General features: G+C 50.8%; 2 protein-coding genes across 5 annotated transcripts in view; one reads left to right on the top strand and one right to left on the bottom strand.

Annotated features, from left to right (window-relative positions):
- The first annotated feature begins 603 nt into the window (after nt 1-603).
- On the top strand, nt 604-3,702 carry Art5 (ADP-ribosyltransferase 5). Of its 4 annotated transcripts, none has more exons than XR_009380555.1 (4): nt 604-664; nt 869-1,049; nt 2,037-3,274; nt 3,360-3,462. XR_009380555.1 is itself a non-coding variant. In XM_059269874.1 (4 exons), the coding sequence occupies exons 1-4, from the start codon at nt 990-992 to the stop codon at nt 3,464-3,466; spliced, it is 930 nt and encodes a 309-aa protein (XP_059125857.1). In that variant the 5' UTR covers nt 610-989; the 3' UTR covers nt 3,467-3,702. The 4 variants fall into 4 exon arrangements, 2 of the variants coding, with proteins under 2 accessions (XP_059125857.1, XP_059125865.1); XR_009380554.1 differs by having other exon boundaries at nt 610-664; nt 892-1,049; XM_059269874.1 differs by having other exon boundaries at nt 610-1,049; nt 2,037-2,766; nt 3,242-3,274; nt 3,360-3,702.
- Nucleotides 3,703-3,967: 265 nt separating this feature from the next.
- The window catches only part of Xndc1n (XRCC1 N-terminal domain containing 1, N-terminal like), a 34,000-nt gene continuing 11,010 nt past the window's right edge, over nt 3,968-26,957 (bottom strand). Inside the window, exons 5-23 of the mRNA XM_059269945.1 lie at nt 26,350-26,528; nt 24,747-24,832; nt 24,379-24,551; nt 22,842-22,914; nt 21,851-21,978; nt 21,062-21,167; nt 20,135-20,186; nt 18,512-19,222; nt 16,514-16,726; nt 15,451-15,615; nt 14,805-14,979; nt 13,269-13,469; nt 12,487-12,649; nt 11,939-12,031; nt 6,772-6,964; nt 6,159-6,286; nt 5,979-6,057; nt 5,217-5,346; nt 3,968-4,710 (exon numbers count right to left, since the gene is read on the bottom strand). Coding sequence (XP_059125928.1) covers nt 4,316-4,710; nt 5,217-5,346; nt 5,979-6,057; nt 6,159-6,286; nt 6,772-6,964; nt 11,939-12,031; nt 12,487-12,649; nt 13,269-13,469; nt 14,805-14,979; nt 15,451-15,615; nt 16,514-16,726; nt 18,512-19,222; nt 20,135-20,186; nt 21,062-21,167; nt 21,851-21,978; nt 22,842-22,914; nt 24,379-24,551; nt 24,747-24,832; nt 26,350-26,528 — 3,443 coding nt within the window. The 3' untranslated portion in view covers nt 3,968-4,315. The remainder of the gene's footprint in view (nt 4,711-5,216; nt 5,347-5,978; nt 6,058-6,158; nt 6,287-6,771; nt 6,965-11,938; nt 12,032-12,486; nt 12,650-13,268; nt 13,470-14,804; nt 14,980-15,450; nt 15,616-16,513; nt 16,727-18,511; nt 19,223-20,134; nt 20,187-21,061; nt 21,168-21,850; nt 21,979-22,841; nt 22,915-24,378; nt 24,552-24,746; nt 24,833-26,349; nt 26,529-26,957) is intronic.

Below are 26,957 nucleotides of genomic sequence, written 5' to 3' on the forward strand. Positions count from 1 at the left end.
TTCAGAACTAGGTTATTTATAGTCAAGCCCAGGGGAGGCGTGAGAGAGAGAGCTGTGTTTACAAACACAGGGTCACCTGAACCCCAGAGGTCCAGAAGGCAGCTAGCGCTTCCTTCTACCCTTCCCTACAGACCAGGGCAGGGAGACAGGGTGTTAAGAGCAGGGAAGGAAGTGGGCATAGGGGTCTTTGATGCTGGTGCACGTGACCCAACGTGTGTCGTATGCAAATTGTATGCAAATAAGACAGATTTGGTGACTTAACATGATGTACAAGGAGCGACCCTCGCGGGGTTTCATGGCCTGGTGGTCGGGTGCCCTGGCCCTGGCCAGGTCCCAGGGCCACCGGAGAAAGGGCCAAGTCTCACAAGTCCCTCCTTCAGCCTTGACCTAGCTCTGATCTTACAGAAAGAAACTGTCATTCAAGGGAAGGAGAGTTTTGCCCCTCAACCACTCAAGGACTCTGTCAGTCCAGCTCCCACGCCCCTGTCTGTTGTTGGGGAAGATAGGTGTCAGGTTACCAGTCCAGGGGCTATAGTTAGCCGCGGGGACTTTGTTCGGCAGTCCGGGATCTACGCAGCGCCTGCCCGCACCTCAGCCCTAGTCCCCTAGTCTGCCGCAAAAAGGACCAGAGCCCTAGGCCACTCTGGGCCTCTGCCACCTCCAGGTAGGTCCTCGTCCCCGCCCCGCCCCTCTCCAGGCGGAGCCATATAACTGCCCCACCTATACCATCGCAAAGAAGTCCTGGAGAGCCTGGGTGAGGGGCCGAGTAGTTATAGACTAGGGCTTGAGATGGGGACAGTAAAGTCTGAAGCCCTGCCTATGCTTAGACTTGTCCTTGGTCCCGCCCCATATCACTTCTGAATTCCAGTCCTTAACTAAGGACCCTCTCAGGGTGCAGGAGGAAGGTCCTGGAGCCCATCCAAGCCAGCACCCCGTCTCCACTGGCCTCATTATTATCTGGATCCTGCCATCACAGGACTCCTCCAAGGATGATTCTGGAGGATCTGCTGATGGTCCTCAGTTGCCTCGGCCTGCACACCCTTTGGAAGGTAACTCTGGGAACTTTGCCAATAAGGGTCAGTTGTGGGTCAGATGCTGAGAAGGTGGTGGCAGAGGAACCATCAGGGAAACCCTCCTAGGCGACTCTTCCCTTTTCCCAATCCTCTTCTCGGGAACTTCTGCACCATTAGGGAGCCCGAGTGCCTCATCTCTCTTCCAGATCTCCACCTCCCTGCACCCCTAGCTCCCTGTGTGATTCTCTCTGTGCTACCCCTCCATAGGGGCTGCCTTCATCTTTCTCCTTCCCATTTCTCATCTCACACCACAGACAAATCCCTGTACACAACAGTGTGCTACTGTACACTCTGGCAGACCCTGAAAACCGGGCTTCACCCCCACCCCCAGCACACTCTGGGACTAAGGTTAAGCTGGGGACAATAAACTCCCACCCACCCCGCCTTGAGTTTAGAATAACATCTAAAGCAGAAGAGCATGCAGGAATCTCAGAGCTGACAGTGATGTATACTGAGTGCAGGGCTTCCCCAAGGGTAAGAAATAGCTGAGGAAGAGGGGGACCCGGGCAGGGGCCAGACACTGGCTGCAGTTTACTGCCTACATACCGACAATCAGAGCCAGGAAAGACAGGAACCAACCACACACGCCCCTGGAAAGATGAGCCACAATGATCTCACCCCTTTAGGCTGAGCCACAATGATCTTTACGCTTTCCTCACAATAACCCTGTGAGGTTTGGAAGTGCCCTTAATTCGTAGGAGAATGTGGAATCCAGGAAAGCCCTGACCTGAGACTTACTCGAGATCCCACAGCTAGCAGGTGGTGTTTCAACTCATGTCTGTCCGACTCCACTGCCTGTGTTATATCTGTGCCTCTTTGGGATCTTGCCACTTGCATGCGTCAGATGTTTGGGCATAGAAATGAAAATCCGTGATTCTGAACTGATCTGCCACCAGGACCCTTGGCCAGTGTCCTAAACTTACACTCTTGCCTATGTGGTGTCACCCTTCCTTATGTCCACAGGTCCAAGCTGTTCCGATCCTGCCCCTGAGCCTGGTTCCAGACACCTTCGATGATGCCTACGTGGGTTGCTCCGAGGAGATGGAGGAGAAAGCAGGCCTGCTGCTAAAGGAGGAGATGGCCCGCCATGCCCTGCTCCGGGAATCCTGGGAAGCAGCCCGAGAGGCCTGGGAACACCGGCGGCACACGCTCACTCTACCTCCTGGCTTCAAAGCCCAGCACGGAATAGCTATTATGGTGTACACCAACTCATCCAACACCTTGTACTGGGAGCTGAACCAGGCTGTGCGGACAGGGGGCGGCTCCCGGGAGCTCTACATGAGGCACTTCCCCTTCAAGGCCCTGCATTTCTACCTGACCCGGGCCCTGCAGCTGCTTCGGGGCACCCGAGGCTGCTATAGGGAAGATGGGGAGGTGGTGTTCCGAGGCGTGGGCAGCCTTCACTTTGAACCCAAGAGGCTAGGGGACTCTGTCCGGTTAGGACAGTTTGCCTCCAGCTCTCTGGATGAAACAGTGGCTCGTGGGTTTGGTAATGCCACTTTCTTCAATCTAAGGACTTGTTTTGGGGCTCTTATCCAGGCTTTGTCTGTCTTCCCTGAGGAGCGTGAGGTGCTGATCCCCCCACATGAAGTCTTCTTGGTCACTGGGTTCTTCCAGCATGGAGCCCAGAGCATAGTAACTCTCTGGAGTTATAACCAGACCTGCAGCCACTTTAACTGCGCCTATTTGGGTGGTGAGCGATGCATGGGCGACAGAGAATGGCAGGGTGGGTGAAAGCCAGCATGTCCTGACCCAGGCCCCAGAGACTTCAGGAGACTCGATTCGTTAGCGAGCCTGAGGTTCTGCCAGGTCCTGTGACCTGTGGACATTCAAGATCTGTGGATATTCTCAGATGACTATCTTCTCCAAAGGGTAGACCAAGGAACCGAGTGAAGGAGGCCAGTCTCAGCAGGCCCTGGTTTGATGGGGCGAACAGGACTGGACTGTGCCAAGTCCAGTAGGGAGGCAGGAAGAGAATGGAAGAGTGATGGGGTGTGGGGAGGAGCAAGGATGGCTAGGCCATCTGGAAAGGTGACCTCGGGAAGAAGCTGAAAGGAAGTGAGTAGTCTGCTTTGAGGTGAAGGAGCAGACAGACAAAGGGGGATGGCCAGAGGCAAGACGTTTGGGACGAGAGTCGCCTCAGGGCCTTACTGTGCTATCTGTTGCAGGGGAGAAGAGGCATGGCTGTGTGTCCTCAACAGGTACGTCACCCTCTGGCCTGCTCTGTGGGCTGTTCAGCTCTCCTGGCCCTGCTGCCTACCCCACCTTCCCTTCTTCTTTCTCCAGCAGGAGGGCAGCCAGAGTCATCCTCCACAGAGGCCTTGGCTCTGCAATCAGGGAAGACGCTGCTCTTGGCCCCTGGGGAGTTGCAGCTCTCGAGAACTGGACCCTGAAAGCCTCTTGGAGTCTTGGGAACTGATGACCTTTCCATGAAGACGGGGCTTTGCGTGGCCTCGAGAAGCAAGAGTGTGGTTCTGGTTCTAGTGCAATGGGCTACCTCTCCAACCAGGGTTGGAGACCCGAGGCCGTGGCAGGGTTGAGGGAACCCCACTATGTGGTGGGGACTTCCTAGGACATGCAAGGTCAAGACTGGATGGCTACTCAATTAAACAGAGTTGTGGTATAGCGACATGGGCTTTTATGACTGGTTTATTTCACGAGGTCATTTGTCCTTGGCAAGCTTGAAAGTCAGGGACTGAAAACTAACTTCCCGATCCTCTTGGTCAAACACTTTAACCTCTGCACCTGGAGCTTTTGAACAGCCAGAGGGGCCTCACAGCTGCCTTTAAGGCAGAATAGATGGACTCCCAGTCCTGTTGGTCGAGAGAAATCCAGGGCCAAGGAAGGGCACCACCTCCAGGCCTCCCAGGCCTCTCCAATCCAGGCCTCCCCACTCTCAGTGCCCTCCCCCCCCTCAGGCCTCCTGCTCCCCTGGTCTCTTATCTTCCAGGCCTCCAGCCTCCTAGGCCAAAACTCTTTCCACTAAAGACCTAAGGAACCCCAAAGTAGGATTCTGAACCCTAGACCCCAAAGCAAGCTGTTTCTGCCATTCTCACATAGGGTTCATTTTAGAGGGAAGTCAAAGAAGGGATCTTAGGACATCAAGAGATGGAGATTGCTACCTGACTTCCACAGCCGAAATTTTACTGAGGCAAAGAAACACCATGATCTTCTACTACGAGACCCTTGCTCTATCCAAGAAGGCTGCTGCAGTCAGTGACAGAAGAGACCCTTCTGTTGTGTTAGGACTCACACTTGGTCTCCAGGCCTTCCTCTAGGGGCAGGTCCCCTGCCCCCTCTGCTTCTTGCTCCCTGTGCACCAGCACATGAGCAGGGGAGGAGTGGCTGGGCTCTCCAGACGCTGGAGTCTCAGCCTCTCCTATGGCATGAAGGCCAGCTTCTATAGAGACCTCGGCCTCCACAATCCCTGGCATGGTCAGCTCTGCTGGGGTCTCAGGGGTGGGGGGGCCCAGATTCTGGAAGCTGTTGCGCACTCGGGTGATGTAGCGACTGAGGATGCTAGCGCCATCGGGAGGCCGCGGTGTCCCGCCTGCCGCCAGAGTCTTCTGCACGCTGGCTACCTCGCTTTGCAGTCGAGACACAGTCTTGGTCAGCTCTGTCAGTCTGGTGCCCAGGTCTGAGATAAATCAGGACAGAGAGGTCTTTCAGAAGGTGAGCCTGTCAGCACCTCTTCTGTCTACCCCTACCCACCCTACTGAACCCAGGACGCCCTGTCTGGATCCTAAGGAAGGGCTGAAAAGACTGAGGGGTCAGGAGGGTAGAGAAGCTGTGCAGGTGACTGTGAGCATTGATGAAGGGCAGCAACAAAGAAGGAAAGCCTTAGCTGGGCTTGGTGCAGGCCTGTGATCCCATCTAGTTGGGAGACTGAGGAAAGAAGATGGAGAGTGCAAAGCCAGCCTAGGCTTCAAAGTGAGTCCAAGACCAGTCTAGGAAACTTAGTAAGACAGGAAGGCAGAGTAACTGAGTCAAGGAGCTGGCTGGCAAGCTGTGGCGTCCTAGGGCAGAAAGGATGGGACTGAATCCCAACGCAACTGAGTCAGGAGGGTGCGTCTGGGTGTGGGGCACTCTTCCCAGGAGAGCCATGAACAGTAACGGGGGAAGGATTGGAGGTGGGAACTCCACCTTTCCTCCGGGCCTCCTCAAACTCGCGCCGGGCAGTCTCTATGTAGCGCTGCACCAGAGCCTTGATAACCCGAAGGCGGTAGGATCCACGTTCTCCTTCCCCAGGCCCTGCCCTTGCCCCAGGGTTGGTCTGCAATGGAAGACACAGTGAATTCTCTACTTCCTTCAACATCTCTCTTGACTAAGAATAAAGGAGAAAGGCAAAAATCTATGCAAGCTTTCTGTCCTGGGACTGTCTCCTACAGCGCAGTCCTGGGGATAGACGGGAGCCAACTAGGCGAGGCAGACTGGGAGGAGAGGGTGACTGGGAGGAGAGGGTGGTGTCCAGCGTGTGTGGTGAAGGCCGAGGTGGGAGTGGGGCGGGAAGGAAAGGCCCCGGTAGAACTGGCAGCAATGTCCCAAATTAGAAAATCTCTCATGCCCTGGGTTCCGGTGCTGATGGTGGAGGTAGGTGAGCCCCTTGGATGCCCAGCTGCCTTTCTCCCTGTCAACCTGCTCATCCTCAGGAGGCTTTTACCATCCATATGCTGTTTAAATCACCCAGGCATGTCTTAGAGTCTGGTTGTCTGGAACTCAGGCTTGGGATGGAGGGGGCGTGGAACCATGTTTAGGCTGTAGGATGTGGGTGGGACTGGAAATGCAGGACCCAGCCAGAAGCAGGAAGATGAAAACGGAGGTTGTGTGTGAGAGTGGGAACTGGGGGCAGGCTCTCTGGGGACATACCAGTGGCTTAGGTAATACAGAGGCTGAGAAGGTACTCACAAAGGTTGGGATGGGGGGGTAGTCCGACTTCTTGGCTTTGCAGCAGGAGGAGCAACAGCAAACGAACCAGAAAATTCTCCTGAGAGATTACCATGGTGAAACGAAGTTAGCCAGGGACAGGGCCTAGGATAGCGGGGCAGGAGCTGGGTCATGTACAGGGGCAAGAGTGGAGGCCGTCACCTGACAAGGTAGAAGGCAGCCTTCGGGGAGGGCAGGATGTTGAAGGGCACAGGCAGCGTCAAGCCTTCTCGGAAGTAGGACAGGTAGAGCTTGGAGCGAGCAAACTTCCACTCCACATCAGCATCGTCCTGGGGACCACGAGGCAGGAGGCTATGCGAGGTCGATGCTGGCACTGGGCCCCTTGCCCACTCAACCCGTCTCTCTTTTGTCTTCCCATCCCTTATTCTCCAGTGCGCCCACCACTTTCTTCTTGTTCTTATTCCTACCCCCATCGATCACCCACATTTTCCTGGAACGCTTCCCCTTTCCCATTCTCTTTCTCTAATTTCCGGGTGCTGCTCAGTCTGTTCTCCAGTCTGCAAACTCAACCCTCCCACTTACTCTTCTACAATGCCTCCAAATGGCTACCACCACCACCACCAACAACAACAACAAGAAAAAGAAAAACTGCCAAGAGCACTAGCCCTGGCTCCTGGCGACAGCAACAGCAACAGCAGTCCTGAGACCCTTGTATAGAGGGAATTTGTCCAACCCACTAAACAGCAGCGGGAGCACCCCATTCCTCCCTATCCCTCCCCCCTCCTCCCTGGCCAGCCTGGCTCGGGTTACCCACCTCAATTTTCTGGAAGGAGTTGGTGATCATGGCAATGAGCATGTTGAGCAGCACAATGACCATGACGATGGTGAAAATGCCGTACAGGGCTCGGCCCACGAACTCGGGCACCAGGAACTGAGGCATGTCCACCACCTTGTGCTCTTCCATGCCGAACATGGTCCAGAATAGAAACTGAAACGTTTCGTTGAAACTGGCGTGGTGGGGGCAAGCAAAGGACAGGAAAGTGGGGGTAGGGTTGGGAGAGAAGCCTGGCTTCCACCCAGACATACTCCCTGCCCCTGAAGACTTAGCCAAATGTGCTCTGTGTCCATGAAGGCTTTTGGGCTATGCTTACAGACATGTGCCATTTCTTAGCATTAACCTTTATTTAAAAATTTATTTTATTTTGTATATGTATATTTTATTTTGCATATACATACACACACATGTGTATATGTGTGTGAGTGTATGGAAGTGCACCGTGTGTATGCAAGAGGCCGCAGAGGTCAGAAGAAGCAGTGGATCCCTGGAACTGCTAAAGTATATAAGTTTGAAAGATATCAAAAGATAATATTCGGTTGATAATACAAGTTAGGATAGAAAGTGAATTAAGTACAACATTTTGGACTCACCAAAATAGGATAAAGAATGGAGTATTTTCTCTGTCAAATGTTAATGGACTGGACATTGTTAATGTAATTCTTTTTTTTTTTTTTTAATTTTCCAGAGCTGAGGACCGAACCCAGGGCCTTGTGCTTGCTAGGCAAGCGCTCTACCACTGAGCTAAATCCCCAACCCCTGTAATTTTTGACTATATATATTGTATATACTTATTGTATTTACTTTTTCTTATATTAGTTATAACCTTCTTTTATTATTTTAGACAAAAAATGGGAAATGTAGTGATATATTATGTACTCTAATAAATTTACCTGAAGATTAGAGACAAAGGAATAAGCCACCTCTTACCTTGAGGACTCCTCAGCCTGAACAGCTTTCCTCCTCAGAAAAACTTTAGTTCCTGTCTCCTCACGCTTTCTATACCTTTCTCTGCCCACCCACATCAATTCCTGTCTCAGCCTTCCTAGTGCTGGGATTAAAGGTGTGTGACTCCCAAGTACTGGGATTTAAGTTGTGTGCCACCACTGCCTGGCTCTGTTTCTCTCCTAGACCGAGTCAATCTCATGTAGTCCAGGGTGGCTTTAAACTCACAAAGATCCAGACAGATCTCTGCCTCCCAAGTGCTAGGATTAAAGGTGTGTGCCACCACTGCTTGGCTTCTATGTTTAATTCAGTGGCTTGTTCTGTTTTCTGATCTTCAGGCAAATGTATTAGGGTATACAATATATCACCACAAACTGGAGTTACAGATAGTCTGGTGCTGGGAGCCAACCCTGAGTCCTCTGTGAGAGCAGGAAGGCCTTAACTGCGGAGCCACCTCTCCAGCCCCTCCATCTGTATTCTTTTGATCAGCCAGTATTTACGAACGAAGAGTAGTGACAGGGTGCTAAGGACACAGTGGTGTATAAGAAGCAGAACCCTGTCTTCAAGGCCCTTGTGTTCTGGGGAGGGTCAGGGTGAGGGTGGGATGGGAAGAAGAGAGAACGGCTTGTGAGAGGCTGTTGGGGACCACACAGATACAGGGCCGAATCCAGTAGAACTGAAGACTCGACCGTGGCCTTCCAACCACAGGAATCGATGAAGAGTTCTGGACAAGGGGGGACACCTGAATTACGTTTGGAAGGATCATGTTGGTTGCTGCGACTGCAAAGCAGAGAGCTGAAAGAGGGAGGCGTGAAGACAAGTTCCTGGGTGGGAGAGGATGTGTGGTGTGGAGCAGAGCCAGCAGCCCCGGTGACTCCTCTTCCAGGAAGCCCTTCCGATCTGCCTTTCCCACTGACCCCCAGCAGAATGTGCTCATCAAGTGCTCGCCGTCCTGCCCACACTAACCTGCCCTTAGCATTTCGTGGAGAAGGCATCTCACTCCCTGCATCCGTCTTTTGTCACTCTGCCCTCCACATGGCACCAAGGGAGATCTTCCTAAATACGACCTAATCTGCTACACCTCTACTCACTGACTTTCAATACTCCTGGCTACCCTCAGCCATATGCCTACCATTTACCTCACCTGAGAGCTGCCCAAATACTTTCTTTTCTTTATTGGAGTTCTGCCTGCATGTGTGTCTGTGTGAAGGTGTCGGATTCCCTGAATCTGGAGTTACAGACAGCTGTGAGCTGCCATGTAGGTGCTGGGAATTGAACTCGGGTCCTCTGGAAGAGCAGCTCTTAACCGCTGAACCATCTCTCCAGCCTCCCAGACAAAATACTTTTTTTTTAATATAAATTTATTTATTATGTATACAGTGTTCTGCCTGCAGGCCAGAAGAGGACACCAGATCTCATTACAGATGGTTGTGAGCCACCACGAGGTTGCTGGGAATTCAACTCAGGTCCTCTGGAAGAGCAGCCAGTGCTCTTAACCACTGAGCCATCTCTCCAGCACCCCCAGTCAAAATACTTCTAAAAATGGTTTACATTTACTTATTTTTCCTTATTTCTGTGTGTGCACGTTCATGCATGTATGTGTGTGTGCTCTGAGAATGCCACAGCACAGGTGTGGACGTCAGACAACTTTTGGGAGTCAGTTCTTTCCCTTCACCATGTGGCTCCTGGGGCTCCAACTGAGCTCACCAGGCTTGTCAGCAAGCTCCTTCACCTACTGAGCTCTCTCATCAGCTCTTTCTTTCTTTGTGGAACAAAGTCTTATGCAGCCTGAGCTAGCCTCGAACTTGTTAAACAGTAGAGGATGACCTGAACTTGTGATCCCCCTGCCTCTACGTCCAGCACTGGAATTGTAGGCATGCACCACCATGCATAGCTGGGAGCAAGCACTCCTTTAGAAGGATGCAAGATAAGAAATGTCAAACAATTGATAGTTGTGGAAAGTCACTATCTCAAAATGACCACTGTAGAGACTGATTCAGGTAAGAATCATCTGTGGCTGGGTAGGGTGGTACATGCCTAGAATTCTAGCACTTGGGGTGAAGACAGGGCGATCAGGAGTTCAAGATCATCCTCAGTTACACATCGGGTCCAAGGCTAGCCTGGGCTACTTGAGAACCTATCTCAAACCCCACTGACCCTCAAGATCGTCCATGGATATTAAATCCAATGGGTACAGACTGTAAGCAGTCTAGCTGTAGTATGTCAGAACACTTCGCTGTTAGTAAAAGGGCTTCTCTGTTGCCTTTACAATGGAGTGGTGTTCTTGACCAAGGGCCAAGCCACACCGTGCTCCCCTAATGTGAAGCAACGGAAAGTGCTTGTTAGCCAGGTCCAGTTCTTACCCAAACTCTTTCAATTAATTAATTGAATGTGTTTGTGTGTGAGCCTGGGTGAGGGTGAGTTTATGTGCATAAAGGCTAGAAGTGAGTGTTAGATCCCCTGGAACTAACTTTACAAGTAGTTGTGAGCCAGTACTGGGAGCTAAACCCAGGTCCCCAGCTCTCTCTCTCTCTCTCTCTCTCTCTCTCTCTCTCTCTCTCTCTCTCTCTCTCTCTCTCGGTTTTTTGAGACAGGGTTTCTCTGTGCAACAGTCTTGGCTGTCCTGGAACTCACTGTGTAGGCCAGGCTGGCCTCGAACTCACTGAGATCCGCCTGCCTCTGCCTCTGCCTCCCAAGTGCTGTGATTCAAGTCAGGCACCCCACCCCCCACCCCACCCCCCAACCCCCGGTTGCATAAGCACTCTTAACCACTGAGCCATCTCTTTTGCCCCATCCTGCCTGAACTCTTTAACTTGAATTTAGTCACAAGAAAATAAATGCCAACTGTAAATTATAAATCAGTTCATTCAAGACACACACAAATGGTACGTGTGGAGATGGTCTGGGTTATAGCAAAGTGTAGTCAGTGCATGGTTTTAGGGTACACATGGGGTTTTAGGTTTTTGTTTTGTTTAGTTTGTTTTGAGGTGGGTCTCCTGTATCCAAGGCTGGCTCAAAGTAATTTCATAGCCAAGAATTACCTTGATAATTTCATTACCAAGGGTTACTTCTGATCCTTTTGCCTCAATCTCCTAATTGCTAGGATCACAAGTATGTGCCACCATGCCCAGTTATTATATAGCGCTGGGACAAACCCAGGGCTTCGTGCACGCTAGGCAAGCATTCTACCAACTGAGCTGCATTCTCAGCTCCTACACATGGGATTTTTTAATAGGGTCACAGGAAAATTTGAACAAGAGCTGCATAGTAAGCAATTTTATAAAATTGATACCAAAGTTTTTGGTAGGATAGTGGTTTGTGATCACGTTCCTAAGAGACATTTCAAACTATTTGGGACTAATATGTTGGGACATTTACAACTTTTAAGTATTGTAAAAGATAGTAGGGGGTGGTGGTGCACACCTTTAATCCAGCACTTGGGGAGGCAGAGGGGAGGCAGATCTCTGTGAATTGGAGGCCAGCCTGGTCTACAGAGCAAGCTCTAGGACAGCTATAGCTACACAGTTAAATCCTATCTCAAAAACAAACAAGCAACAAAGTGTTGCATGAGAAAAAAAACAAACAAACAGAAACAGATCAAGCAAGTGGTAGCAAAACAATGAGCAGAGACACCATGTGAAGGGCGTGGGTGCCCAGTGAAGGGCATGGGTGCCCAGTGAAGGGTGTGGGTGCCCAGTGAAGAAAGGCATGGGTGCCCAGTGAAGGGCGTGGGTGCCCAGTGAAGGGTGTGGGTGCCCAGTGAAGGACATGGGTGCCCAGTGAAGGGCGTGGGTGCCCAGTGAAGGGTGTGGGTGCCCAGTGAAGGACATGGGTGCCCAGTGAAGGTCGTGGGTGCCCAGTGAAGAAAGGCATGGGTGCCCAGTGAAGGGCATGGATGCCCAGTGAAGGGTGCGGGTGCCCAGTGAAGAAGGGCATGGGTGCCCAGTGAAGGGCATGGATGTCCAGTGAAGAAGGCATGGGTGCCTAGTGAAGGGCATGGGTGAATCTCTCCATTTAATATTTTCATAAGATTGACATTTTTCAAATAGAAGGGTTGGAAACTGACCAATGTATAATCAAATAAATTAGTAACCGTCAGAGTGAATCAATGCAGTCTTGGGCAAGTAAGAGAGTTAGCTGAGTGAACCAACAAGGGAAGGAGAAAGATGCCTAAGACGTCCATCCCCCAGCATCAGCGTACTTGCCCAGCTGCTCGGTCTCCTGGTACGGCACATAGATGTTGTTGAGGCCACAGAGGAAGGCGGTCAGGATGATCATGAGGATGAACATGAACCTGGTGGGGGGTAGGACATGGAAGGGTCAGAGCAGGTCCCCACCCTACAAGTCAGGCCCTGGGAAACCGAATCAGGGAAGGAGATGTTGGCCTTCCCGGATCTTCATTTATTTTATTTTTTGCCTTCTGACTTCAATTTCCAAGAAAAAGGGGAAAAGTGAGGCATAGAGTTGTTCTAGAGCTGGGATCAGAAACACCCACCAAGGGCTCTTTCTGCTATTGATTGGTTTGCAATTGTGACGAGGGCAGGAGCTGTAAGCCTCCCTGCCCAGAAGAGCACGTTTACATTTACATTCCGCCTCTAGATTCCAGGGTTCAGAGATGGGTGGAGCTCACAGTCTTGCTAGAGGAACGTGGGTCAAGAACTCCCATGCCCCACAGAGCTAAGGGATTTCGGGAGACCGAGTCTGTGGGGTAGGAGCCATAGGCAGGGAGAGCACAAGGAGAGTACACACCGGATCATGTCGTCGATCATCCTGCCAATGGAAATCTGCAGAGTGCCCAGGGACTCGTGAGCTGGCAGGATATATGCCAGTCGGGTGAAGCTCAGCATGCTGGTGACAGCAAAGAGCACCTCGGCCAAGAACTGGGGGTCCTCTGTGCGCCACTCACTCCGCTCTGTGCAGGGTAGGATGGGCAGTGGCTGAGAGCCAAGGACGAGGGCCTTGGGACTCCCTGCTGGGCTTGCAGGACTGTGATGCCAATCACTATCATTATCAGCTGAACTGATTCAGAATCACCTAGGAGACACACCTCTAGATATCTCTGGCAAGGTGTTTCCAGAGGGGTTTTCCTGAGGAGGGAATGTGGCTGGGTTCCTGGGCTGACTATAAAGAGAAAAGGGAGGACTGGAGCTAAGTACCAGCATCCATCTTCCTGCTTCCTGACCACGGACACAATGTGACCAGCTACATCTGCACCCACCACGTCTTTCTCACCAGGCTGTACTGTCTCTCATCGAACTATGACCCAAAATAAACTCTTCCTGTCTTAAGCTGCTTTTTGTTCTGTTTTTTTGTTTGTTTGTTTGTTTTTTTTTGTTTTTGTTTTTGTTTTTTCAAGACAGGTTTTCTCTGTGTAGCCTTGGCTGTCCTGGAACTCACTCTGTAGATCAGGTTGGCCTCACACTCAGATCCCCCTGCCTCTCCCGAGTGCTGGAATTAAAGGCTTGCGTCACCACGGCCCGGCTATGTGCTGGGCATTTCATCACAGCAGAGAGAAAGGTAATGGCCCTCACCAGCAGTGGTGAAATAGCGGCACGTGGTGCTGTCGGAGGCCTCCTGGCAGTGCATGTAGGCAAGCCCCGCCAGGAGGAGGCGCAGGGCAAAGGATGCCAAGTACAGGGAGAGGATGACCACATCCAGGAAGTTCCACCAGTCCAGGAGATAGCTGCGCAAGCCCTCGATCCACACCTCCTTACACTCAAACCACAGGAAGCCTGGAAGGAGAGAGGGGTCAGGAGAGGAGCGGGTGCAGCTCTCCTCCTCCTTCCGGGACACAGCCAGGTGGCAGTGGCCGGGCAGTGATGAGGAAACATTTAATCCATCCAAGTGCAGAGAGACCTTCAGGAAAAACAAGGACTCCCTCACTGGTGCAGACTGATGTCAGGACTGATGGGCCTGCTCGAGGAAGCCCGGCAGGTGACAGAGAGCAAGCAGCATGGGCTAGGGGTGGGCCACTGTTCTTCACGGTCCCCACCAAATCATAGTAGGCAAATATTTAAGGACTCGTTTTGATTTTTATTTTTTAATTTAAACATGTATTTGTTTGTTTATGTGTGTGTGTGGAGGTCAGAGGACAACTTGTGGGAGTTGGTTCTCTTTCCTCCAGGTTCGTCTCAGGTACTGACTCAGGTTGTCAGGCTTGGCACCAAGTGCTTTTGTTCATGGGACCATCTTAACCACTCACCCCTTTGAGACTCGGTCTCACTATGTAGCTCTGGTTGGCTTTGACTTTACTAACCTCTTGCCTTAGCTTCCTGAGTGTTGGGATTACAGTTGTGTTCCACAGCACCCAGCTCTCTCTCTCTCTCTCTCTCTCTCTCTCTCTCTCTCTCTCTCTCTCCATTTGTTTGTTTGGTTTTTTTCAAGACAGGGTTTCTCTGTGTAGTTTTGGTGCCTGTCCTGGATCTTGCTCTGTAGACCAGGCTGGCCTCGAACTCACAGAGATCTGCCTGGCTCTGCTTCCCCAGTGTTGGGATTAAAGGCATGTGCCACCACCGCCCGGCCACCCAGCTCTATTTTAAGACCTTGATTTGAAGGGACTCTAAATTATCAGCCTGCTCAGTGTGGCCAAGTGCTGTGGGATGTTCTGTATGCCAAATGTGTTGCTAATTAGTCAATAAATAAAACACTGATTGGCCATTGGCTAGGCAGGAAGTGTAGGCGGGACAAGGAGGAGAATAAAGCTGGGAAGTGGAAGGCTGAGTCAGAGAGACACTGCCAGCCGCCACCATGACAAACAGCATGTAAAGATGCCGGTAAGCCACGAGCCATGTGGCAAGGTATAGATTTATAGAAATGGATTAATTGAAGCTGTAAGAACAGTTAGCAAGAAGCCTGCCACGGCCATACAGTTTGTAACCAATATAAGTCTCTGTGTTTACTTGGTCGGGTCTGAGCGGCTGTGGGTCTGGCAGGTGAGAGAGATTTGTCCTGACTGTGGGCCAGGCAGGAAAACTCTAGCTACAGCCAAGTCTCAGTGGGGCCCAGTGCAGAGCTGGCCACGGGGATCTTGGTAGCTGGCCACAAGTAAAGGGCTCTCTCATACATACCCGTGACCCAAATCATGTGTAGTGAAGTCTCCCAGACACTCTGGCTGCGGCCTTTAAAGGTGCTCAACTGAGTCTCCATGACCAGGGACTCTCCCAGCAAGAAGATAAGGAACCACAGATAGGAGGCTGAGTGCAGCAGGAACTTCAACACTGGGATCTTTAGCAGGCGGCCCAGCTTTGGGGGAGACAGGAAAGCCTGGCTGTCAGAGGTCTGTGGTCACTTGTCCCTGTAGCCCTCTGGACTGCTTGGCCCCCATGTGAGCCTGCACCTTCCAGATTCACCCACTCGTCTGTCTAGGCAAGTACTAAGAAGGACTCGGTGTGCAAGAGGCTCTACATTTTCTGTTCTCTCCTTCACAACCATGTGAGGTAAGTGTTGTTCCTGCCTCCCCCACCCGTTTTTGCGGGGAGGATCCCACAGGAAAAGTTCAAACTCATCATCACTACTATTCTAAACCTGCTCCTCTTACCTCATGAAACCACTTGGGTCACCCAGCCAGGGCCTGAGTGGTGCCTCTCCTTCTCTTGCCACACTCTGGCAGTTTTTGTAATGCCTGTCCCTGCCCCCTAGTCCACCTGTATACTTCCAGTGGAGAGCTTGCTTCCAGCACACAAAGCAAGGTATCACTCATCTTGTTCTTCGTACCCGGGACTTGGGCGCCAGCCAGTAGCCAATGCAGAGGAAGGGCATGGTGAGGAAGATAAGAAAGGCGACGAAGAGCTTCCAGATGGTGGTGCTTCCACGCCAGCCAGCCAGGTTCCCACACCAGATGGAAGACAGAACTTGCTGGCAGATGGGGTGAGCTACAAACTAGGTAGAGAGGGTCGTGAGAGGAGACAGCCACCAGGCAGGAAGACCAAAGGAGCTGGCTGGATACGGAGCCCTTACTTCCTGCCACAGAGGTTGAACCATCATTTCGTCTCCATGCCAGCCCACCCAGAAGAGAGGGGCTTCACCTACCACACGACCTTGGTGTGGAGGATCTGAACGTGAAGATGTTCCGAGACTCTTCACACCCCATGTTCTTGAATCGAAGTCAGGCAGGAGTGGGTAGAACTTGGGGTCTAAGTCCCAGAATTCCTAGTGTTCCCTGCCTCAGCAGGTATAGGTAACCTAAGTCTAGGTGAATGCTCTCGAGGAGGCTAGGGGCATGGAATATGGGTCTCCTGTCATGAGGACCAGTTCAGTGGAGACGGCACCCAGGAAAGCTTTGGTAATGTGCCTAGTGGGTCAGGATATCTTCATGTGGATGAGAGTGAGGAGTCAGGGGCTGAGGGAGGACGGACAGAGAGTCTGCCTTTAGCGTGGCTGCTGGGTAAGAAATCTAATGAGAGCCAGGAAAAAAAATCACCAGCCATTTAACCCCTTGCTACATAGGTGAGGAGTTGTAAGTCTGGGCCAAAGTTACTCATCAGAGGCAAAACTAAGTCTGTGTGAGACCTGAGTATGGGATCCTAGTGGTGACTAGTTCTCCAAAGGGATGGGGTGGGGGTGGGGGGCCACTAGTGCTCAGCCTGAAAGTAACCAGGAAGGGATGGGAAACTTCCCCTCTTGCTGGTAAAGGCTCATATGGAAGGGCACTGAGAATCAAAGTCTCAGAAAAGTCCCGAGGATAGAAAGTCATAGTATAAGGCTGAAGCGGGATATGCCTCAGAGGAGGCAGGACAGGGGACCCGGGTAGGGAGGGCAGGCTGTAGGCCCAGCTGACCTGTTTCTGGTTGTAGTTGACAGCCAACCGCAGTCTTGCCAGGTTGGGGATGCCCTCCTCAAAGGCCTGGCCCAGGCCCTCAGCCTCAGGCTCAGTCTCGCTATCCTCACCCGTGTCATTTAGCACTGCCGTGACCTCACTCTGGTTCCGGCACATGCCCAGCAGTTCAAAGCCATAGTCCTGGCAGAGCGACTCCAGGGCAATGTACTGAGGCTGTAAGAAAAGAGGTCTGTGTGTGCCGTCAGGTCAATCCGTCCCTGCCCCCCACAAACAGTAGGCCCGCATCACTTCTGCCTGATGTCACGGGGTCATCTACTTCTTTCTTCTCTGCTACCTCATCCAATCCTCTGGGTCGCTTTGCTTATGCGATGCTATTTCCGCCTCGTCACTCAGTCACTTCAACCCAAACCTACCACCTTTGCCTGTCCCCTGGACTTGTCTACCTCCTGATTCCTGTCCCTCTCTAACAACTCCCCATACCGTCTTTGAACATTGCTATTATTGTGTGTGATGTGTGTGCAGGTACACATTGCCATAGCACACATGCGGAGATCAGGGCAACTTTGTAGAATTGGTTCTCGTTCCACTTTTATATGGGTCCTGGGGACTGAACTCAGACTGTCGGGCTTGCGCAGAAGCAGCAGGAGTTTTTGCCCTACCCTTACACTTTTCCTGTGCTCATTCTGTTCATCTTTTTGAGCATCGCCCTTATATGGAACCGGTGTTGGTAGATGAAGGGCATACAGAAAAGAGTAAGCAGCTCTTGGCTGCTTATTTTCCATCCTACCCTGTTTTGTTTGGGCGTTTTTCCTAGAGAGGGTCTAAGCCCGGCTTTGAAGGCCGAGGTTACCTCTAGCACTGTCCCTCAGCCAGGAAACTTTTTTTTTTTTTTACCGACCTCAGGTCTGTCCAACTGTAAAGTATGGGTGAGAACTCCTGCTCTGCCTCATTCCACAGGCTACTAAGAGAAGGGAAAGTCTTCTGAAAGCATTGCTCCTTCTTGGTGGAGACCTTTTCATCCTTCCGGCTTTCTGGCCTCATCTTGTCCTAGGCCTTCATAATATCCTCATGGGCTTCCCTACCTAATGGCAGTCTTGAGGATGGGGACCTAATCTGGCCTGGCACACAAGGAATGCCAATGACTCAGTGAGGGATAAATGGATGGTGCAGTGCCAGCCCCCGGACAGATACTCTGTTTCATGTATCTTTGGTCCATCCCAGGTCCTCATACTTGTTTTTTTTTTTTTTTTTTTTTTAAGTGTGTGTATGTGTGTATGTTTCATTGAAATAGGGTCTCATGTATTCCAGGCTGGCCTCCAACTTGCCAAAGATGATCTTGAACTCTGATCATTCTGTCTTTGCCTCCTAAGTGGTGGGATCACAGGCATGTATGTCCACCGCATGTAGTGCTGGGGATCAACTCTGGGCCTCATCCACAGCAGGCAGGCACTCTACCGACTGAGTCACGCCTCCAACTCCTCATTATATACCTTTTGCCGGAACTTCTGCTTACTTAACTGCCTCCCCTGCTCATCTTCTCTAACCCGCCTCTTCCCTTAAGAATCTTCCCGGAACACAAAGGCCACAGGTCACTTTTTCTGATTTCTGTGCTTTGGAAGTCCTGTGAAGACCATCCACAGAGGCACTGAATGAAGTCCTGGGAGCATCTTGTCCCCTTTGCCTATCCATGATCACAAGCTTGAGAGCCCCAACACACAGCACTCCAGGTAAAAATTCAGTGGGTACCTCAAAGGGACATGCTCTACTGAATGTCGTGTCTAAGTCTGTCCAACTGTTTCTATTTTCCTCTCTTACCTTAGATGGATCTAGAGTACTCCTAGGGCAGGAGCTATACTCCCTGCATAAGCCAAATGCCCCTGGAGTGACTCACTTCTCAAACTTCCTAGAACACCCACCACAAAGCCCAATCCTGTCGCAGGGCAAGAACAGACACCGGGCATGGAGGGCAGGATGGAGTGAAGAGCAGGGGAAACAAACCTTAAATTCAGGCTCCTTTCGTGCAAGGCGCCTGAGCTCCCGGCTGAGCTGAAAAGCAGCCAGCATGGCATCCTCGCTGGCCAGTGAGAGGTGGGCCCGGCTTGCGATGCCGCGGTAGGTGTTGATTCGGGATAATGAGAATTTTAGCAGGTCGTATCGGCGGGCATTGCTGCACTCGAGGCAGGCACAGGAAACTGGGTGGGGCCGGGCAATAGTGTGGCCCTGGTCCATGAGCAACTGGGCAATCTCATACAGGTCTTTCTGGCAGGCTAGTGTGAGTGGAGTGACCCCAGGGGCAAAGCGGGAGCCATCAATTGATGAGTCAAAGAAGGCTAGCGAGAAAGACTTGGTGTCTACTTTTCGACCCTTCTCCCGATCCAGCCGAGCCAGCAGGCGACGCACCACCGCTGGCTGGTTCGTGTCCACTGCCACTAGCAGGGCTTCGTGGATCTGCCGGAAGTCAAACTTGATGTTGGCCAGCAGCACATCAGTGATGGCCTCATGGCCCAGCCGGATGGCCAGGTTGAGGGCTTCCCTCCAGGAGCGGTCCTCAGACTCTTCCACATTCCGCAGAGGCCCAGCACCCGAGGTGGCGGCGTCGTTGCCTGACTCCAGCAGCTGCTGCACGAGACCCAGCTGGCCCTCCTGAATGGCCCCCAAGAGCGTGGGTGGGAACTTGAGCTTTTTGTTCACAATCTCAGTCCAGTTGGGCTGCGTCTGGGTGAAGGAGGGGAGAGGAGGGTGCTCTTGAGTTCCCAAACCCCTTAGTCTGGAGGCCTTCCTCACCTGCCTTCCGGCCTCTAACCCTTTGTAATCAGCTATTATGTCTTCCTTGTCCCAAACACGGATGGGCAACACATACCGCCTTGCTCACCATTTTATTATGCAGATTCATGCTGGGAAAGGGCTAGAGTTGGGGAGTTATCAGCTCACTTCCACTCTCATGAAAATCCTACAGACCAGGGCCCAGTGTCAGTTCCCTGGAGAGGTGATTAGAGCAGGTGGTCAGGGTCACACTAGGAGCCGAACCCCCACACAAGCACAGTCTGCCTAGAAGCCAGTTCCCAGCTTGTTGACTTCATCTTCCAGCTGCTCCTCTCTGAAGGACAGGTCCAGACACGCCCTCACGGAAGGGTCTTTAAGCTGGGCTTTCTACGCCCTTCCTCTACGAAGAGGCCTCCTAGTAGGCCCCTGATGTGTCCCCCTCCACCTAGCGCTCTCACTTTGCCTCCTACCCTGGAAGGCACCTCTCCTCCTTGGCACGGTTTGGTCCTGCTCGTCTGCCCGTCCTCATTGCTCTTTTCTTCTAGGCCCAGGGTCAGGGCTCCGGGGGCTCTCCCACCCACCGGGCGTATCCACTACGGGTCTGGTAGCTAGGCTGCCCCTGCATCCCTGTGGGCAGTGAGCCCTGGGACTGGGATGCGGGGAGGGGAGGGCAGCAAGGGTCTCTTACCGAGAGGGGATCCATGGCTGCAGCCTCCTTTGCCGGCAGGGGCTGAAGGCCTGAACTCCCCGTCTGTCTGTCTGTCTCTCCCTTGACTGTGCCCAGCATTCTCTCTCACCCCACTCAAAGCCCCACCCTGAGCCCTCCCTTCCTTCTTCAGGACCAGCTGCTCTCTCTGCCCTGTACCCCGGGGACAGGGGAACTTGTGTTAGTACCACACGATGACATCTCCTGGGAAAAAGGGAAGAGCGCTTAATTCTTCAAAGCAGAATTTGGACTATGACAGGTCCAGGACCTCAGGGAGACACTGCAGCCCCACTGCCTCATTGAACAGATGGGAATGGGATTTGCTCAAAGCCTCACAACCAAGCCTAGAACCATCTATTCCTTAGAAAGGAATCTCTCTGGTCCCTCTGACAGCCCTATGAGCAGCCGCAGAGGACATTCCTGTTACTGAATGTCCATTTCAGACCCACAATAAATAAAGTTATAGAGCAGTCATCTGATTACACCTAGGCCAGACACCCATGAAGCATATAGAAGGTCAAGGTCATAAAAAAAACTCCATGTCAGTTTCATGCTCAAGACACTCATCTTCCAGAGAACATCATGGGACTTTATTATTTCCAGGCCACATTTTCCTTCTGACCAAGCCTCAGTTTTCCTTTCAGGAAAATGGGCAGGAGGATAAGTACCATTCACTGAGGGAAACACATTTGAGATAGTGTAGTGTCCTAAGGCCTTGGAGAGATCACCAATTCTACCAAAGAAGTTCCAAGGGGAAATTGTCCTTATGAGAATTGAGTACCATAGAGACAAAGCCTTGACAACCGGGAATGGGGAGCAAGCTGGGTCCAGAAGTGTCCTCAGGCAGGCAGAGTTCTGAGGTAATAGAGGAAGGGAGGGGAGCCAACCCTTCTTAGCCACAAGAGACCCATTCCCCAGGTTCTGACATAAAGGGTCAACAGAACCTCATGGCTCAGGCTGGACAAACTTCCCCACACATGCTGGCATGTTCTTCTATTTCTCTTGCTGAGAACCGTAACTCGCAAATAGGGCACTGGACCCAGGAAGGCGATGGTGAGCTCTCTGGGGAGGACACCCACAGCACAGATGGCGAGGAAGACGAGGAGGAGGGAGAAGATGGCTGGGATGGGGAGCTCTCTCCACAAGTGGCAGCATGCAAAGGGAGAGTCTCCATGCTGAAGGAGCCTAAGGAGGAAGAAGGAGATCAATAAAACGGGGCCTGTTCCCACACCGAGATGCCGGAGGAGGAGGAGCTGCTGACGCTAAGCAAATGTTTGTGTGGGAAGTCTCCCAGGGCTGAGTACTCCACACCTGAGAGACACCATCACGTACCCGCCAGACATTCATCAGACGTTTACTATGTGCCTGACAGTACTCTAGATGCTGAGGGATATGGATGTCCTTACAGAGTGTGGAGTCTACTAGAAAGGGCCAGTTATGAGCACAAAGAACATGGCCACCAGGGCTGGACAAATCAAAACTGTGCTGGTGTGTGTGCACCATTTGCACTTATGGAAGCCAGAGGCTGACATTTGAGATCTTCTTGCTTCTCCATCTTAGTGTTTGAGACAGGGTCTCCTGTTGTACCTGGAGCTCACTAGTTATCTAGAGTGACTGGCCAGTGAGTCCGTGGAAGCTGTCTATCCCTGACCTCCAGCCTGGGGTTGCAGACATGGGCTGCCACACCCAGCTTTTACGTGGGTGCTGGGGATGCAAACTCAGGTCCTTAGAGTTGAGCCTCAGGTGCTTTACCCACTGAGCCGCCTCCCCAGACTCTACCGAATGTTTCTGCCAGTACCCACAGCCCTCCTCCTATCTTCCTAAACGAAGGCCCGGTCTTCAGGCCCCCCAATAATAACACAGCTCACCTGTGCAGATGGGACACTGTCCAGTCGCCTGGGCATCTTTGTCATTCTTGGTCTGAGGTCGGTGCTGTCTCTGCCTTGCTCTTGCTGCCCGCCTCCTATCTGGCTGAGAACTTGAGTTGGACAACGGTCTGTGGGAAAGAACAGTTTAAGGCCAGCTAGCTGGGAGAGACCAAAGGCTGAAGGAACACAGAATCCAGACCAGAAGCACGTAGAAGAGACCAGAAACAGCAACCCCGTCAGTCCTTGCTTTTCCACTTGCTAGGACAGACAAGAGGAAGGCAGTTAACCTTTGAGCATCTGACAACAGGGCTTCTATCACTGTCCTCAGTTTTCAAAAGTTAGTTAGTTTTGAGATAGGGTCTTAGTATACAGCCCTGCATGGCCCACAACTTGCTATGTAGACCAGGCTTTCCCAGAACTCAGAAATCTGCCTATCTCTGCCTTCTAACACCTGGGATTAAAGGTGCATGCCATCATGCCTGGTAGTTTTTTAATTTTAAAATTGAGATATTATGTACATATCATAAAATTAGCCTTTGGAAGTATAGATTAAGGCTACTTCCAAGCTGAGTAACTACAATTACTTTCACAACATTTTTATCAACCCCCAGAAACTCCAAATGCATCTTAAGTCACTCCCCATTTTTCTGTCTGTCCCCAGACTCCACCAACTGCTAATTTCAGGCTGGCCTGAACCCTGCTGTGTATCCCAGCAGTCCTAGTAATCAAACTTGCACTCTTCCTGCCCTGGTCTCCTGCTAGGATCACAGGCCTGAGACGTCAGATTTACATTAGATCAGATGCTGTCTATATACCTTCTTACTCTGGTTCACGACGGGGCCAATTTCTGCCTATGAAGACATTTGGACAAGGACAATCTTTCTCCGTGTAGTCTAAGAGATCAAGACCCAGACTGCCCGGGCCTGACTGAAGCAAAAGTGAGGAGGGGTTCGGAGATCCTGAGGTCTGGACGTGATGGCAGCCTGCCTACCTTTGGTCCTGCAATTTCCTTCTCTTCCTTCTGCCCACATCATTCTTCCTGTTTTGTTCTTCTGCTCTGGGCTCTGCATGAGAAACGCTCATTAGTTACCAGACAAGGTGGCACGCGCCTATAATCCCAGAACTCAGGAAGCCGAGACTGCAGGACAGCAAGTTCAAGACCAACTTGGGATGAAAAATGAGATCTTTTTTCGTGAAAAACAAAAATCAAAACAAACTATCTAGCCGTTTACACATGGCTTCCACATTTTAAGTTTTCTTTTGAGATATTTTTTCTATCTTCTTTGCCTGCTTAATTCAAGCCTGAGAATTCCCTAGATTCTCTGACTGGAACCTTGTCATCCTATCGTCTGTTCTTTCAGAGTATTTATCACAGTTTAGTTTTAGATTTCTTGGGTGACACAGACACCCACCTCTTCATTAAGATATGAGTATTGCTATAGTATCTCTGGCACCACACAGATTAGCACATACAGATATTCAATAAATACATGTCAAATGAGCAGTAACAAAAACCAATAGTCACCATTTACCTCTTTATTCATAATTTCAGAAACTCTTGATATAGCACTAAATGTATTTCAAAGTGCTTATACAATCTTAGTACCTTATCAATAGTAGATATCCCCAAATGTGTAGTTTCTTTTCAGCCTCTTCTCAAAACCATAAACCTTTATCCTTATAGACTCTGAGAGACTCCCATTACCTACTGCCTGTTTGTATTGAGGGCCCCTGAGTGTGGGTGGTATCTAGTGGCAAATGGCACAGTATCTGTGAATAGGTTGCAAAAAGCCATGACTTCACTAGGATGTGGTAGTGTACACCTTTAATCCCAGCACTTGGGAAGCAGAGGCAGGTAGATATCTGTGAGTTCCAGGCCAGCTAAGAGTTACTCCCTTGTCTCAAGGGAGTAAACACACACACACACACACACACACACACACACACACACACACACACACTTCAAACTGACACTCCCTCCTTCCCTTTGTCTGTCGCTGATGTAACAAGCTGCCACACCGTGAGATACTGACACACCAGCCTCCTTGAATGAGCTGGAATAGCATCCTTTCCCGAAGAGCCCTGAGATGCCTGCAGTCATTTCTTTTTCTTTTCTTTTCTGAGACAGGGTCTTATGTTTCTCAGGCTGGCTGGGAGCTAGCTCTCCATGTACTGAGAATGACCTGGACTACTGATCCCTTTGCCTCCTCCACTCCCCAGTGCTGGGATTGAGGCATTTACTAGCACTGTCTTTCTGAGATAATCACAAAACACTGAGATTGTAATAAGCTAAGGTATTATTTGGTTTAGCCCCTTTCCTATAAACATGAGGGAGCTGAAGCAAAGACAAGGATTCCTGATTCCTAGGCCAGTGTTCTTTCAATTATTGTATAAGATTTAACTTCTCTTCTTCCCTGACTATTTTTCTCCTTTCATTTGAAAACAGTGAGCCATCCTAGTACAGCATGGGAGAGTCAGGGAGGCAGGACAGTGTCAGACACAGTAAGGAACAGAACTTGGGGCCTCACCTGCACTCTTTGGATGACTGGGACCTGGTTCCCCATGGCTGTTCTTTGGGCTCACCACACCGGCCGGAGGTGCCCTGTTGGCAGCAGAAAGCACCATGTGGGCCGCCCGCCCCAGCGGCCCTGGCTGCAACTGCTTCAGCTTACCCTTGAGCTCTGAAATTTCCTTGGTGCTCCTGCAGAGAAACAGTATTTTGTTTCACTCATCAGAATGCCAACATTATTCTATTTACTTGAACCAACCAAGACAGTTCGCTATCCTGACATGCTTAGACCTAAGTGATTAACCAGGGGACCATAGGCTGGGTTTCTGTGCCCCTGAGCTATGTGGTCTTCCCCTTACACGAGAAATATCAACAGCAGGTACGTACGTCTGGGGATCTGGGAAGAATGTCCTCCGGATAGAAGGATTAGTCAGCCAGGGCCTAGGATCAGACTCCAGCATATCCAAAGCGTTCTGAGGAGAAAACGAAGACGTAAATACCCAGATTCACCCGCAGGGGGCACTGCTGCCTAGGGACGCAACGTGATTGTATCTGCAGTAACTTTGACCTATTTGCTGGTGTGCGCAATCTGAGATGCCGCAAGTTTGTATGCTAAGGGTTTTGTCACAATCGGAAGGGCTCTGGGAACAAAAGAATTCACACTACTGGGTAAACAGGCCTCTGGAGACTGACGGAATGTGCAAACTTTTGAGTTTGTTTCTTGTTAACTTTTAAAATATATAAAATATGTATCTATATCATACTTAAATTTGTATATAAATAAAATAAATTTGTATAAGTGTAAATTATAGAAAGTTCAAGGCCAGCAAAAAAAAAAATCTGGGTGGTAGTGGCATACAACTTTAATCCCAGCACTGGGGAAGCAGAGGCAGGAGAATCTCTGTGAGTTTGAGGCCAGCCTGGTCTACAGTGAGAGTTCCAGGACAGCCAGGGCTACACAGAGAAACCCTGTCTCAAAACAGAAGCAAAAAGAAAACTCATGAGAGATCCACCCGCCTCAGCCTCTCAAGTGCTCCAACGAACGACAGAGGCAGGTATATAACATATACATATATAACATATATAACAAGGCAGCCAGGCCGGAAACCATGTCAGAGGGGCTGTAAGGGAGCCTGGGGGCTCCCAAGAGCTAAATGTGAGAGCTCTCTGCAAGCCCAGAAATCACACATGAGGTTAGGCTGAGATTCAAAAAGAATTTCAATACAGCTAGTGCTTCAACAGCTTTGTGTAGACTGTATTCAAGGCACACTTCCATCTCTGCCATGTAAAAGAAGAAAAGGGAGAGGCTTATTCCACAAGTCCAGCGTGTTCGGTCCAAAGGAGACTCCAACTTCCCAAACTCCAGAAGGGAGTCTAACTATTCAGAAACGGGCTCAACCTGGACTACAGGAGGATTTCTTTTCTGGCTGTTGATAAAAGCCAGCTTTCCTCAGGAACTTAGGAAGCCAGTTCCCCTTAACTAAAAAGAGTTATTTCCCTTATCACTGGCAGAAGGGACAAATGGCTACCTGTGGTGCCTACAACACACCGAAGTGCATGCTGGCCAATATGTCCCCTCAGTATCAGGAGTACCTGTCACACATGTCACAGCCCATGCTGGTGTCCTGCCTTTCCCACCTCCTCCCTACCCTAAACTCGTTCTAGCTCACAGGCTTCCCTCCCCCAGCTACTCATTCTTCTTATAACCCCACTATTTTTGCTATGTGAGCGCCTCTGGCTAGTCTCTCTCTACAATAAAAACCTCCCTGGTAACCATACCATGGAGAGGTTATGCCATGAGTTTATACACAGGGAATATCATATTCTCTCTCTCTTTCCGTGCTTACTTTTCTTCAATCAAGCATCAGGTTTTAACTAGGAACTGAAAAGAAAAAAACTAAACCCTCGCTCTACCACTGAACATACCTGGGTGGGCCCAGAGCCTCCACTGAACATACCTGGGTGGGCCCAGAGCCTCCACTGAACATACCTGGGTCGGCCCAGAGCCTCCCAGGGCAGGGAGATCCACCACAGAGTCAGCTGAGGGGTCCAGAGAGGACCGCACCCGGAGGAAGGCCAGGCCAAAGGACTGGTGACGTGTGAAAGGCTGCGAGCATGTCAGTCGAAGTCGATCCCATGATTCTCCTGAGGCTGGAGTCAGGAAATCATCTCAAGGAAAAAAAAAAAAGGAGAAAAAGGAGGGGTTGGAGAGATGACTCAATAGTTAAGAGCACTTGTTATTCTTGCAGAGGACCAGAGTTCAGTTCCCGGCACCCATGTCAGGTGGTTTAAAACTGCCTGTAACTCTAGTTCCAGGGGATCTCACGCCCTCTTCTTGCCTCCTCAGGCACCAGTACTCATGTGTACATATACACACCCCTCCCACATATACATGAATAAAAAATAAAAATAAATACTTAAAAAGGAGAGAGAGAGAGAGAGAGAGAGAGACAGAGAGACAGAGAGACAGAGAGAGACAGAGACAGAGACAGAGAGGAGAGAAAGCTGTGTGTGGAAGTGTATGGTTGTAATCTCAGCCCAGGAGCTCCTTGGTTGCAAAGCAAGTTTGAGGTCTCCTTAGGCTACATGAGACCCTAG

Source organism: Peromyscus eremicus, chromosome 1 (genome assembly GCF_949786415.1).
Source record: "Peromyscus eremicus chromosome 1, PerEre_H2_v1, whole genome shotgun sequence".
NCBI lineage: Eukaryota > Metazoa > Chordata > Mammalia > Rodentia > Cricetidae > Peromyscus > Peromyscus eremicus.

Excerpts from the sequence above, each read along its gene's own strand:
- Art5 (XM_059269874.1), top strand. The coding sequence starts at position 990 with ATGATTCTGGAGGATCTGCTGATGGTCCTCAGTTGCCTCGGCCTGCAC. Across the intron at positions 1,050-2,036 it reads GCCTGCACACCCTTTGGAAG|GTCCAAGCTGTTCCGATCCT; the intron begins GTAACTCTGGGA and ends TTATGTCCACAG. Across the intron at positions 2,767-3,241 it reads TAACTGCGCCTATTTGGGTG|GGGAGAAGAGGCATGGCTGT; the intron begins GTGAGCGATGCA and ends TATCTGTTGCAG.